The 15212-nt window shown below is 35.7% G+C and overlaps 1 protein-coding gene across 1 annotated transcript; it reads left to right on the forward strand.

The window, feature by feature from the left end:
* Positions 1–12179: 12179 nt before the first annotated feature.
* On the forward strand, positions 12180–14487 carry LOC131953788 (QRFP-like peptide receptor). Its single transcript, XM_059317158.1, has 3 exons — positions 12180–12332; positions 13170–13326; positions 13793–14487. Exons 1-3 carry the CDS (start codon positions 12180–12182, stop codon positions 14485–14487), a joined length of 1005 nt encoding a protein of 334 aa, XP_059173141.1.
* Positions 14488–15212: the final 725 nt, after the last annotated feature.

Genomic DNA, 15212 nt, shown 5'->3' on the forward strand with positions numbered 1-15212 from the left:
TATAGCAGATACAAATATTTAATATAAAACACTTGTAACTTATATGCCCAAATTAATAATTAATATCATTTTAATTGTTGTTTCTCGCACAAAAATGTAAACAATTGGTACTTTAATCATTGCGGAAATGAATATTAATTTTTGATTCTTTGTTCATTTTATCGCAAAGCGAAAGTACTAAAAATGTATAAGAAAAATGTTCATTCTGGATTAACGTTTATTTTTTTACACTCAACTTGAGATTCACAAATCTGGGAAACGTACAGCTTTAATGATGAAACAGATTAAATGAGTAATTTAACTGATAGAAATAAGAATAAATATAATTAAAACCGTTGTTTTATAAGGAAGTTTTGTTCAAGAATTAAATCTTCAACTTGGATTCTAAAGAACGATAACAAAATTTTATGTTCTATTTATTGGCTTTTATTCTGTGTTTCTCCGAAATATTGATTTGACACTGCAGTTATTGTTTAGTTTAAATATAGTGAAATTCTGATACTTCTCAAATGTTCGGCTGTTTATCATACATACACACATCAATCAATATTTTTTTTAACAATATTGAACTATTTGAAGATATATTTTAATGAGTTTAATTCAGATCTAATCTGGTAAAATTACTATCAGATGTTTAATCATTTTCTGAATTTGTAAATAAACCAATTTTGTTGAGTTCATTGTCCTGTTAAAAACAATTCGAATCCGTGGGGTATTTTAATATAACTTGGTCTAAAAAGTAATACTTAGGTAAATAACTTAATTGTTATATTTTTGAACGAAAATAATTATCTTGAACCCCCCAGGCAAAGATACAATCTTCTGAAGACATCATAAAATAAAGCTTGTTAGTAAATGATGAATACAAAATCAATCGGCGATTGAACCACTTAAGGTTGGTAGACGTTCAGAACGAGGCACAAAAGATTCCGAGGGTAATTGTTTAATCATTTCACAGGCTAGTACGCCAGTCGAACAATAGAAAGACATTTGTAGCTACAATTTAGTTATAGACTTTAACGTTCAAACAACATTTATATGTTAATTCCATTTTATATAAGAAAACATTGTTTAATATAAAAAAAAACTACATACACATTCACATAATACAATGTATTTTGCAAAGATGACTTATGCAGGCAAGATACCCTCTTCACACATAGGCAGATTGTACCTACTACCTTCAAAAAATATTCAAAAGTTAAATCGTAAAGTAGATTCAGATTTTAAGATGTCAGGACGGTGGCTATGGGGACAGGAAGGAATAGTTATAGGTATATTATGTATTTTATAGAGGGGTAAGTACAGAGGGTCGTAGCTGAGAGGAGGTAAGTGATCTAGAGGGGTGAGGGTGGGGCGGGGTAATGACCGGGTGGGGATAGGGGTGACGAACTTCTTAAACCCAGGAAAAGAATGTCACATTTCAGATAGTGTTAAGATTGAATTTAAGTCAATATGCATTTTTAAGTTAGGTTTTAATTTTATAAACTATTTTATTATGTACATATTATTTAACATTTGATATTACTAGTGGCTTTTATTTTTGTAGTAGATATAGAGTATGCTGTATGTGTACGATGTCGTGTTACACTTTCTAATATATTTTTAAATGTTTTTTTTGTTTACGTTAATACTACACTTAACATTTTTTTGCTATTGCGTTGTATAAAACGATATACTTTTACATAATACTATTCCGATTTTCTATTTTTGTTATATTTTAAATTGCATCGTATTAGGCTGCGGCTCACTAGGAGAGGGAAAGTAAGTACCAAACATTTTTAGCGCAATTTCCATACTGACAATTGCGATTATTAACTCGTCAAGGATGGATGTGTGTCCGATGTGTGTCCGCAGCTTTAAGTCGTATCTCCTCCTCAACGAAGCAATATCGAGGACTAGTTCCATAACCAAATATGTTAAGCAAGTTCCGAGGATGATTGTGGGCCAAAAAAATTCCCGGAATTCCTTCCTGTATTTCCCGGAAAAGCCAAAAAACGTCGAAAAAATGCAATTTGTGGCACATATCTCGGCCACCAGACCACTTAGCGACTTGAAACATTTACCACTCGCTTCCTGCCATAATTTAGAACAATATTGCCGAAGAATGTTTTCAAAAATATCCTTTCGTTCGGTCACAAAAAATTAATTAAGAACATTTAAACGGAACATCGTGTAGGTTTTTAGCGCAAAGCTGAGGTTCGAAAGGATTTTACCATAGCGAATGAGCGGAGGTTCGAAAGGATGTTTAAAAATTTAAACTGAGCATCGTGTAGGTCTGTGAATTCTAAAAAATTAATTAAGGAAATTGCGCTTACATTGTCACTAGACTTTTTATTAACTTGTTTTACTAAACACATTTTGTAAACATACATCTATATGTACGTTATCATTTACATTTGGACATAACTGTAAATGGCTGGAGCAAAGCCTAGCCGATAACGGTTTGGAAAACATAAGACTAACTCATATCAAATATGAGGCTAAGTGGTCTCGAAAGCTGTACATTATGGTGTGCTGTGAGTAGGGACGCGGACAAGCGGCTAGGGTTTTTAAACCAAGATGCAGATTAAATAAATGTTCTAAGATTTATGTTCACTGAGGAAGGGGCGTAGCGAGGGGGGGGGCGGGGGTGCGGACCGCACCGGGTGACACCATTTAGGGGGGTGACACCAAGGCAAAAAATAGCAAAATATTTAGAGAAAAACTTGAGGGGGGGGGTGCAAATCGAAAGTTTGATAAGGGGGGGGGGGGTGCAAATCGAAAGTTTGAGGGGGTGGAAATCGAAAACTTGAAAGTTTGTCCCCGGGAAGGGTCGCAACGCCTCTGGGGGGGGGGGGGTGACACCATTAAGTGCCGCACCGGGTGACACCCGACCTCGCTACGCCACTGCACTGAGGTAACATTAGAACGATTTTTTTAAATATGAGATATGTATACACTCGCATATACTGAACAGAGCACATATATCCCTCAATAATAGCATTTTTATATAAACACATAAATTTAAAAAAATGATAATGCGTACTATTCAAAACGCCATGTCTTATAAAGCAGATTTAAAAATCATTTTCATAGTATACACCACAAAACAGGTTATAGTAAACGAACCCAAGTTGTTAAATGTAGTGTGCTGACGAAGACCTTGGGTCGAAACGTCCATAGTACTTGTAACTGTCTTTAACTTGTGAGGTAACTAATACTATCTGTTTTATTACTAAATGTTGAAATGCATCGTTCGATTATGGGATTACCTTACTAAAGATTGTACAGCCCCCAACTTCAATCCCTTGGTTTTAATTACAATCCCGTGGTTTTAATTACAATCCCTTAGTTTTAATAACAATCCCTTGGTTTTAATTACAATCCCTTGGTTTTCATTACAGTCCCTTGGTTTTAATTACAATCCCTTAGTTTTAATTACAATCCCTTGGTTTCAATAACAATCCTTTGGTTTTAATTACAATCCCTTGGTTTTAATTACAATACTTTGGTTTTAATTACAATCCTTTGGTTTTAATTACAATCCTTTGGTTTTAATTACAATCCTTTGGTTTTAATTACAATCCTTTGGTTTTAATTACAATCCTTTGGTTTTAATTACAATCCCTTGGTTTTAATTACAATCCCAGAGGTCGGCGTGGTCGAGTCGGTAAAGCTCATGGTTGCTAAACCGTAGTCTCGAGTTCGAACCCTTTCGTGCAGATGAGGCTCGTTAGCTGGGGACAGCCACTCTTGTGGGAGAGTCAACTCCAAAATTAATCAACTCCTGCCTTGTGGGTGTTCTTGGTTGGAAAAAGGCTATGGAAGCAAATCCAAAAAGAAAAGCAGGCTGAAATCGGAGTAAATGGCCTCAATGGCGCATAACCAGTTGACACGTTATCCTTACAGTCGGCAAAAGTTCATGGTTGATAAATTCGAAAAAAAAGTCTCGAATTCAAACCCTCTGGCAGATAAGGCTCGATCCCTTCCAACACTAAAAATTAAGAACGCAGAAGAAGAAGAAGTATTACAATCCCAACTCCCAGAACGTAGCGTTCTATGATTGGCTATAAAACTACAGATGTGAACAAATGGCTGGTTTGATATCGTGGGTCCTTTTGATTGGTCATCTTCTGATGAGTAAATTCTTAAACCTTTATGTGCCACGTAGAAGAAACAAGTGAGAATTGCATCTTTAAAGGAATATTCGGTAAGTTATGTGAACATCGTTTTGCGTTTGTTCTCTTGTATGCTTTCTTCATTACTATTAAAATATAGATTCACTTCATGACCTAACTTCTGGTTAAACATATAGTTGTCGAGTTAAATAATACCTCAGCTCGTTCAAATGTTGTCATCGTATATATGGATCCTTTATCTGCTGAGGTCAAGAAAAACTGAACTCCATTTCATCTGCCCAATGGATCGTTATGTCTAAAGAGGAATCTTTACTTTTTACTACCTGCCGGGTAAAAAAAAAATTCTGTTTCACGTTAGTGATAGAGCGGTAAGTATGTCACCAACCAGTTCTACGGCTCAATAAAACCTGCATGAGCCATAGAACTGTTAATTTTCCTACTAACCAGCCCTATTGGGGCAGTTTTCCAAAACAAAACTAATTTATTCATACACTGAAATGATATGTCAGCACCTTTGTGTTGAAAGGATACGCGAATTTATTTTTTCACCAGTCTAGCAAATAGTGGTTGTATTTTAATCCATGAGAAATAATGTTCAACGTCTTCAGGTTTGCCATTAACTTGTGTGACACCATCATTTGTGACACTTGTTTTCTTTATCTGAGTGTGAGGTCCAGTAAACACTCAATTGTCACAAACAGCAAGCTAAATGGAACTTGGGGATCAGAAAGAGTAAATAGAACCATGCCTTTCAAACGTGATCAATATTTTTAGCTGAAAACATGTTCCAAAATCAAACGAATTTCAGGTATTTTAAATATAACCGTGTTCGTTTTTAGGTTTTATTGTATTATCTATAGATATAAATGAAAGTGTGTGTGTATGGTTGTGCGTGTGTGTGGGTGTGTGTGTGTGTATGTTTGTGTGTCCGTCTGTCTTTCTGTATCTGTTATGCACTAATACACCTTTCATCGGATCGCCATGAAACTTTAGGAAGTGCTTGAGAATGAATCTGGATGGGCAAATATTATCTAAGAAATTGTTTACATCTAAATAACTTAGTCTTAGAAAATAAGGTCACACATCTAAGAATATAAGAGTGGTAACTCAATGATGAATCACTTCTAAATGTTTTGCGTCAGATTTCCTTTTGCGACCGCGGCAACGCGCGGGAACGGGCACGCCAGTATAGATAAAAAATGTGTGTGTGTGTGCCTGTCTGTCTGACTGTATTGTGTGTGTATCCTGTATGTATTACTACGCCTTTCAGCAGATCGCCATCAAACTTTGGAGAGTTGATGAGAATACTCCCGGGAATGTTTATGCGGAAGAAAATTCAATTTGGGTCCCCGATGACTCACAAATGCTATCTGAGGGCTTCATAAAAAATAAGAAGACTTAAATTATTTTTTCAAAAAATATTTACTTGTTTGTTTCTCATTGTGCTATTTTGTGTTATTTTTATTGTTAAAACGACAGCGATCATCGCGGAGCTAAGTTTGTCGTAGTGTGCATGCAAACAAAGCAGTATTAGTGGTGCTTACTCAGCTATGGCCTCTTATGTTACCTCGCAGAAAGGTTTTAGGACATTAGTTTCTGGTGAATTTATGTTTATTAAAGCCATAAGTGGAGCAGCAGGCAAAGAGATTTGTAAATGTAAAGTTAGAACAAGTCGAGCAAGAGTACACACAATACATGATCACATAGTATTGGAGAGGTGTGATCATAACGACGTACATGCCAGCAAAGAACCTTAAACGTTATGTTTGAGTTGATGATGCAATAAAAACAATAGTTTTACGTTACGAACCTGAAGACCCATTCACATTTTTGAAACATCTTTCGCCTGTTTTGAACATTAATGTTGTATAGCTACCGTTACTTTATTTGTTTTATACATTATCATTTATTATACGTTTCAGGCTAAAGGAGTAAGTTTGTTTTTTATTTTTACTTTTAAAATCAAATGCTATTACAAAGATTAAGTTTGATAAATCTTTTAAGTTTAACAAATTCATTTTATTCACAATTATTATGCATAAACAATTAAACAAAACCATATTGACAGCCAATAAAAAAAAGTTCAAATCAACTAAAATCACCGAACATACTATTAAAATTTTGATGTGAGATATTTTGTCTGAGATATTTTGTCTGAGATCATTTGTCCATGATATCGTTTGTCCTGATATATTTTGTCTGAGATATTTTGTCTGAGATCATTTGTCCATGATATCGTTTGTCCTGATATATTTTGTCTGAGATATTTTGTCTGAGATCGTTTGTCCTGGTCAGGGGCGGAACTACAGTGCCCTCAGACCCCGCAATGCGGGGGGGGGGGGGGGCCAGACCAATTGGGGGCCCAAAAATCCTGGCTAAATTATTAAAAAAAAAAAAAAAATAAATAAATTAGGTGGAGGTCGAGTTATCTTTCTTCTACAGTTACAAACAAACACGATAGTCGGCAAACGTCTTTGAGAAAAATGCACTGACTATAGCTCGAGAGACCGCCAGACTTCAAAGACGAAGCATCTGAAATTTGACTGTGCCGGTACGCTTTGAAATCGGGCTGGGGAAATGTTGCGGCGAGGCGACTATCCTGGTCTTCTAGACGATCGGAAAAAGTCGGCACTATTGATGTAGATGTTTATCGGCGCTTTCTTGTCCCCTTCCCTTCCCAACTCTCTCCCCCCCCCCTCCCCCCTACCCCTCACTTCTACCCCTCACCACACCCTTACTCTTACAATAAGATGTAATGCATAGATTAACGAACCGTCTATGAACTGTAAACTGACCACTTCTGCACATTTTGTTAAAGACACTAGTCAGTAGTTGTTCATTTACCTGATGAACAGGGGCGGAACTACAGTCCCGCCAGACCCCGCGATGCGCGGGGGGGGGGGGGGGGGGGAGGCCGTTTAGGGGCCCACGGCTGACCAATTTTTTTTTTTTTTTTTTAAATTTTGAATTTAATTTTTGCCTTAATATTTGGTTTGTAAAAGAAAAACACTGTAGCTGCGGTACGATTATCTTTATTTTACAGTCACTATACCACGCTCTTCCGCAAAAGATAAAATCCATTACACAAACTACAGTGTAAAATATAGGCAACTCTTCAAATTTTGAATGACTTCTTTGACTCGTTGCCCCCCCCCCTCCCTTTGATAGCTAAATAGAGGACACGTAACTGTTTGACCGATCCTTTAAAGTATACTATGGCGGATGGGGCAGGGGATGGGGACCAAAAAGGGGGTTAAAAATTGTCGACAAATTCTTTACATATTTAAAACAGTTATTTATAGTTGTATTTTTTAAGCATCGTCAAGGCCGAGTTCTATTTCCCTACAATCAAACACACGCTGTCGCCGGCGAAATTCTTTTTAAAAAAAACAACAAAGTCCATAGCACGAAAAGCCGCTACATATGAAGTGGGATTTCAATACTTTCATGATGCGCGGTTCTTATTTGCGGCATTGGTAGGGGACCCGAAATCCATTGTACATTTTTCAATGTTAATATGTGTTTGTGATAGTGGTTGAATTAGTATCCTGTACTATCTTGTATCGTACAAATAATTTTTAAAAAATAATATAATACTAGAAGCTTCAGTTTTATATACGTTTACTTGTTTTTGATTTTACAAGAAATATAGTAAACTTTTAAGGCCTATACTTCAAATTATCTCCCCCGAGTAAGTTTTACAATGGGCGATGCTGACGTACATAGATCAAGGCGTTTTGTTGTCCCTTTCAAGTTTTTTCCCGAGCCGACCCCTATCCCATCACTCTTTCTCAACCTCACAAGTATCGAGGAGATAAATGTATCGTTTATGAACTACTTCCTAACCGTACGATTCACCACTTCAGCACATTTTGTCAGACACTAGACAGCACTAGATCTAGTCAACACATATTAATTTACTTTCATAGTAATAGGCACATCTAATTCACAAAACAGGGCAGGTAAGATTATTTTTTATATAATTATTTAGAAATTAATTAGAACGTTTAGAATTAATTGAACATTATTAATAGTCATTGAGGTGGGGGTGTGTGAGGGTCTGGCTTTTTGTAAATCCCCCCCTCCCCTAAATCAGAAGGTTATACAACGCGTGACCTGGCCACATACAGTTGTACATGTGAAAAACATTACTGCATCATTCAGTCATCACCCAATCGCCATGAAAACTTGGGAAGCTGTTGAGTACAGCCCCGCAAAGATTTCCGTCATAGGCCTAACATTTGTACATATTTGAGTGGGGACTCCTAACGGAAATATGTGATTTAGCGCCCCGTGAAACTGCATAAGCGGATGAGGTTACTACTTGAATACAACCGGCGTCAGTGTCATCCTGAGCGCATCACATATGAGCAAGTTGGCACCCACGGACAGTCGTTTAAAAGTTCCCACAACACTAGGAATAAGTCTCGCTACAACACTCGATGACTAAATCTAATTAGGTGTCGCACCAATGTTTCTTCCAGGGTAGACTGTTTTCGGGGGAGGGGAGGGGGGGGGAGCTCTGCCGGAAGAAACAATGTGTCACACCCATCACCCGTGCAGTAATGTAACCGGTAGCTCCAAGAGCCCCGTGACTCCCCTGACACCTGGGCCGTCGCAGAGGGATTTACAGCATGCCTTGGCGTGTCTAGTTGGTAGTGTGGACAAACCCGCACCCTAAGATCCAAGAAATGAACTGCCGACATTGTTAACATTTAATTCAACTTCTGGAAAACAGGGCACACGGTTAGTAACGTTTCGATGAAAGCCTCAGTTTGGTGTGTTGGACTAGATTTAGAAAGGGGCCAGCTCGTGTGTTGGAAAACCTCTGATTTATTCGTGTACCAGATGGAATTTTTTTTAAATTGAGAGCGAACCTAGTTATATATATATATATATATATATATATATATATATATATATATATATATATATATATATATATATATATATATATATATATATATATATATATGGGGGGCCCAAAAAAATTTTTTGCGGGGTGGCCCATTTTTTCTAGTTCCGCCACTGGTCCTGGTATCTTTTGTCCGTGAGATAATTTGTCCTGAGATCGTTTGTTCTGAGATCATTTGTCATGGAACCATATATATATATACATATATATATATATATATATATATATATATATATATATATATATATATATATATATATATATATATATATATATATATATATATATATATATATATATATATATATATATATATATATATATATATATATATATATATATATATATATATATATATATATATGGTGAGGAGAAATTTGTATAAAATGTTGTTTTTGGTTGGTGCTAAATCTGTTAATAAAATTTGTAAAGACAACTTTCTCTTCGTTGATTTTTTTCATCCTGAATATTAACAAATACATAGTCCAATAAACAGTGTATAATTAACAATTAATATAAAAATGAACCATTGATCTAAAATAATCTAATGTTTAGTTTAAGAGTTAAATTTAAATATTGTTTGTAGGAAAGTTCAGTTCAGTTCATATATATATATATATATATATATATATATATATTTATATATATATATATATATATATATATATATATATATATATACACACATAAATATATGTATGTACTGTCGGCGGGGGGTGTTGGAACTTCCTAACGACACCTAAATGGACACACCTTCATACATTCTTTGAGGTTCAACTTTGTTCAACATCATCCATTTGGATGTTCCTCATCACAACCACGTTACCTGTCACTTCTAATGGTGATCTTCTACTGCCGATCCCACATTGATTACACACCCAGCTCCTTCCTCTTGTTTACCACACAACAGCTGTCACTCGACCAATCGCTTCTTTTGTTATCCTTTTGTACAATAAGTTCCATGTCAACACAACCGCCCTCGCGCAACAATACCACGGTACACACTACCATGCCGTGATCTGTCCAACATACACACCTTTCATACACATGAAATCACGTAAGTTAGGAACTATGTCTATGCTTTAGTTTTGAAAATCTGTCGGTTCGTTAACCTAATACTGTGAATCCTGAGCACTAGGCTACTGCTACATCTCTCTGCTGTAATCTTTTTTGTGGGTGACTATCTTTAGTTGAGTTTATGTAAGCACTCATGCCCCATTATGTCTTCAGATTATTTCACACAGCAATTCAAAATAATTGACCTCAACATTTGTTATTTATATTTACTTAACTAAAATATGACATAGGGTATGTATGTAAAGGTAATGTTGGGCACTGTTATAGTCAAACACATTCTATCCATTATTTTTTCTATTTTTTTTTAAATAGGTAGATTTTGTGTTACATCTAGTATCCTCATTATAAATACATGTGCAGTTGGATGCGTATGTAATATTCGCTTTGTTCATAAGTAATGCATATCTTCAGGAAAACTGTATAGGTCTAAAGTCTAATGACAAAAACATCAGCCATACATAGCCGTCATAATCCTTCAGACTAAAACTTTTAAAGTAACTTGCATAATTCCTACACCCTTTTTTAAGTAAAAAAAAATATATGACAAGATGTATTTAATTTACAAAATAAACTAGAGTTTATGTTAGAAGAATAAATGTGTAGCTCCGTTTTATGAGCTGAATCACCCAACACATTATCTGTGAACAAATGGTATGTAAGCCAGTTCTATGAGCTTATTAATACGACAAATGAACAAGAACACTTTAAAAAAAAGGATAAATCCTGTAAAACATTTTAAAATATTAAACTGCTTACAAACCATCCCTATCTCGAATAAATAAAAAATAAATTTAAATAAATTTTAAAAAAAACTAAATAAAAAACAACAATGAAAAGTGACCATATTCCCCCTTTTCTTGTAAGATAATTTTACCACACAATGTTTTTCCCCCGAAGTAATTGATTTCGCTCAGTCATTACCACAAGCAAGCTATATCTACATTTAGTGCTGGAGTAAATGTTTTATCTTTTGCCCTGGGACATCATGTTATTCGTCCTGTAGGTCTACACCATATACAAACAACAGCGTTATTTTCTTAACCATCGTATTTCATCAATCATTAATACCCTCAAGGGATTGATTATACGATAAGACAGAACAATGAACTGTAATTGGTTTGTTTCTCGGTATAATAAAACTGCATTGATTTAAACTAAACCTAATTTACAGAATCTACAAGTATTTTGTGCTTGTTGTGGTAGATTATGTTTATCAACAACCAAACAATTGGCTAAAACTATAACAAATATTAAGTTATTGAATATGAGTTTTATACGAAACTATTGTTCAGTAGAATTTAATATTAAAATATGGCTTCAAATTTCAACAATTTGTTTGTAGAAATAATGTTGTAAATCGAAATCCCATTTGTTCTAAGACTATGTATTGAATTGAAACTCAATTGATGATTTCACTATGAATACAGATTTTAAATGCATTGTTATAAAAGACTCTAGTCTTCAAAGAGTTTAGGGAGCGATTAAGACACAGTGCAAACAAAACTAAGTTATTTATACCTCACAGTCTTTACAGTCTATTGAAAACCACAGAAATGTATGTTTCTATTTACATTTGCAACAAAAGGTTTAGACTATAGGCCTACCTAGTATGAAATACAAATTAGCTACTAGATCTTTTTTAAATTGAATTTTTTTTTTTTTTTAAATACTTTTATTCGCAATTAAAACAAGTACATCAACATCAATTTCTTTTACATAGTTTTTGCATAACGAAAGGTTTTGCAAATGAACATAATGAATTTTACATGATGTCATGTATATGATTATACAAAAATTGGAAATTGAATACCAAAGGATTCAATACGTGGGAAAGCTGATGGTAACCAAAATGGAACTGTCATGAACTTTTTATACAACAATCAACTTATAAGATTTAATACTGTTTCTAGAAATCTACAACTAATATTTAAAGCCCCTAGTAGATTATTTGGACTAGGTCTAAAGTAACCTACGACAAAACGTATCAAGCCACAAGTGAATTATTTGAACTAGGTCTGATATAACCTACGATAAAACGTTATAAGGCTCTATAAATTTTTCGAGCAATGGCCAACTCAAGCGCTGAGCAATTAGTTCCCCTTATGACTGATCAGCAAAGGGAGGTAGTCGATGTATTGTTTTTCGCCTTTATCATTAACACGATTAGTACCCTTGGATCAATAGGCAACATAATCAACATCCTTGTGTTTACTAAACAGGTAAGACCATAGACTCCACGGGTAATCCCTGCATGCCTTTAAATTTTAATGTTGTCCTGTGTAGTTGCGAGCCCAAGAAACCACATCTATAAACGACACGAGCTAAATTTACCATTTTTGTAGCGCTCACCTTAAAGACAATGTATTTGATATTAATGTTTTGTTTCCCCCCACAAATATATTTGTAACAATAAAGAACAGATACTTCTTATTTTAATCCAGACTCTGGTATTTTTGTAACAAAGAAATTTTATTCAAATAGTTCGTGTTAAAAATATCAAGATGATCTAAAACTTCTATGTTCTAGTATCAGTTACAGGTCTGAATGTACCTGGTCTGAATAGATATACTACTCAATATATCAAGTGTTATAAACTAAGTATATATATATATATATATATATATATATATATATATATATATATATATATATATATATATATATATATATATATATATATATATATATATATAAGAAAGATAAGGTAAGCTCTAGTTTTTTTAAATCATTATTTTAACAATCTCATTTATTCACCATTTAAGGTGCTACCAAGAAATTTAATTAAGATAGAAGGTAACCTACTAATAAACGAGCTTTTTTAACCGAACAAAACGCCATTTCATTATTTTCATTATATTCACCCGACGCTGTTTAAGTTAAATATTTAAGTTAAATACTGCTGTATCTCATGTTCTCACTAGGTATTGCAGTAAGGAAGATAATCGACAAATTTTGCAATAGCGAAAATCCCCGGTTGCCATTCTTTAAAGCAAGATGGCAGCGAGGCCTACATCACTAGTACCAGATGTCCTTTCTAATCCAACTTTTCTTAACAGGGGTTCCAGGACACAGTGAACATCAGCTTCTTGGCTCTGGCCGTGTCTGACCTTGGCAGTCTCGTGACCTTGATATGGAAAGGGATCACAGCGATCTTGGCAGCAGCATGGCCGGACATCCCAATGAGCTTGGGTGACGTCAGCTACTTGACAGCAAGTAGGTCATTTCAAACGTGAAGAAGGTCCTTCCTTTCTTTCTCTGACTCTTTCTCTTTCTCTTTCTCTTTCTCTTTCTCTTTCTCTTTCTCTTTCTCTTTCTCTTTCTCTTTCTCTTTCTCTTTATATATATATATATATATATATATATATATATATATATATATATATATATATATATATATATATATATATGTGTGTTTGTGTGTGTGTGCGTGTGTGTAACAAAACATAAATATTAGTAAAGTTGATATAAATTGTACACTTGTTTAAATTATTGTTCTATCTACACCCCTTCCCACACACTGCCGTTCCTCACACCACGTTTGTGTAGTCTAACTTCCTGTTTATCCCCACACAGTTATCCCACACACCACGTTTGTGTAGACTAACTTCCTGTTTATCCCCACACAGTTATCTCACACACAACACTTGTGTAGTCGAACTTCTTGTTTATCCCCACACAGTGGTCCCACACGCCATGTTTGTCCGAGTCAGCTGGCTGATCACCAGTTTCATCACCATAGAGAGATGTCTGTGTGTCACCATGCCCCTCAAGGTCAAACACGTCATCACCGCGTCCAGAACCGTCGCGGCCATGGCGCTGATCTACGTCTGCGTTTTCCTAGGCATGTCTCCCTTCTACATCGGGAGTTCCTTGACCAGCGTCCTTGACCTTCAAACCAACAAGACCAGAATCGTCCGAAGTTTTAGTAAAGAGAGCGTCTACTACACGGACAGCATTGGTCACAACTTCAGCGTGTCAGCCCAGTTCAGTTCCATCTTCATCGACCTGCTGTCCACGCTGGTCATTGTCAGACAGATGCAGGTCAAGTGGAAGTGGAGGCTGGAGTCCACGTCCTCTGGCACCAGTGACCGCCTGTCTGTCCGAGAGAAGAAGCTGGTCAAGATGGTGCTGGCCATCTTGTGTGTGTTTGTCGCGTGCGTGTCACCCAGCTGTGCCAGCTTCCTGTGTGAGCTGGTCTACGGCTGGAAGTTTGGTCTAACTGGGCCTAACTATAACGTCTTCATCACCGTCTGTTCTGTCATCATTACATTTGAAGCTGCGCATAGCTCGGTCAATATTTTTATTTATTATAACATGAGCGCCAAGTATCAGTCAACGTTCAAACAGATTTTCTGTAAGGCTGAATGTAAATAAGAAAATTCTTAGATTTACTACTTTTATAAACATAACGAACCGGCCCGCGGCATAACATACGCCGCTATTTAGTTGTTTCTAATTTTCAATAATTCATAATTTGTGAATTCGACAGTACCAACGCTGACACTGAAAATATTTCTTTAAAACACTATAAGTAGCTCGTTAAGGACCATAACCCCCCCCCTTCCTTCCCCCCCCCCCTCCCCCCCCCCCCCTGCGTTTAAAATCGTTGGCTCTGCTTGTAAACATTTAGAGTGAACACAGCTCACTAAAACCATGTAGGGGTGGGGAGGTAGGGAGAGCGTTTGCAGCTTGTTTTCTAACGGATCGAAGAGGAGAATTATATATATAGATCTTTACTATTGGTACACTACAAACTTATACTAGTATTCCAATTCCTACTCAAGGTATAATCAGGAAATAAGCAGATCCTAAACGCATTAATTAGTCAAGTATCAGTCAACATTCAAAAAGATTTTCTGTAAGATTGTAAGTAAATAAGAAAATTCTTAAATTTACTACTTTTATCCCGGGCAAATGAGGCTCGTTAGCTGGGGACAGCCACTCTTCTAGGAGCGACAACTCCAAAATCAAACAACTGCTGCCTTGTAGTTTATTCTTGGTTGGACAAAGGCTATGGAAGAAAATCCAAAAAGAAAAGCAGGCTGAAATTGGAGTCATTGGCCTAAATGGCGCATAACCAGTTGACACGTATAATTAAT

Source organism: Physella acuta, unplaced genomic scaffold (genome assembly GCF_028476545.2).
Source record: "Physella acuta isolate Inbredline_101_S28 unplaced genomic scaffold, ASM2847654v3 ptg000952l, whole genome shotgun sequence".
Classification (NCBI taxonomy): domain Eukaryota; kingdom Metazoa; phylum Mollusca; class Gastropoda; family Physidae; genus Physella; species Physella acuta.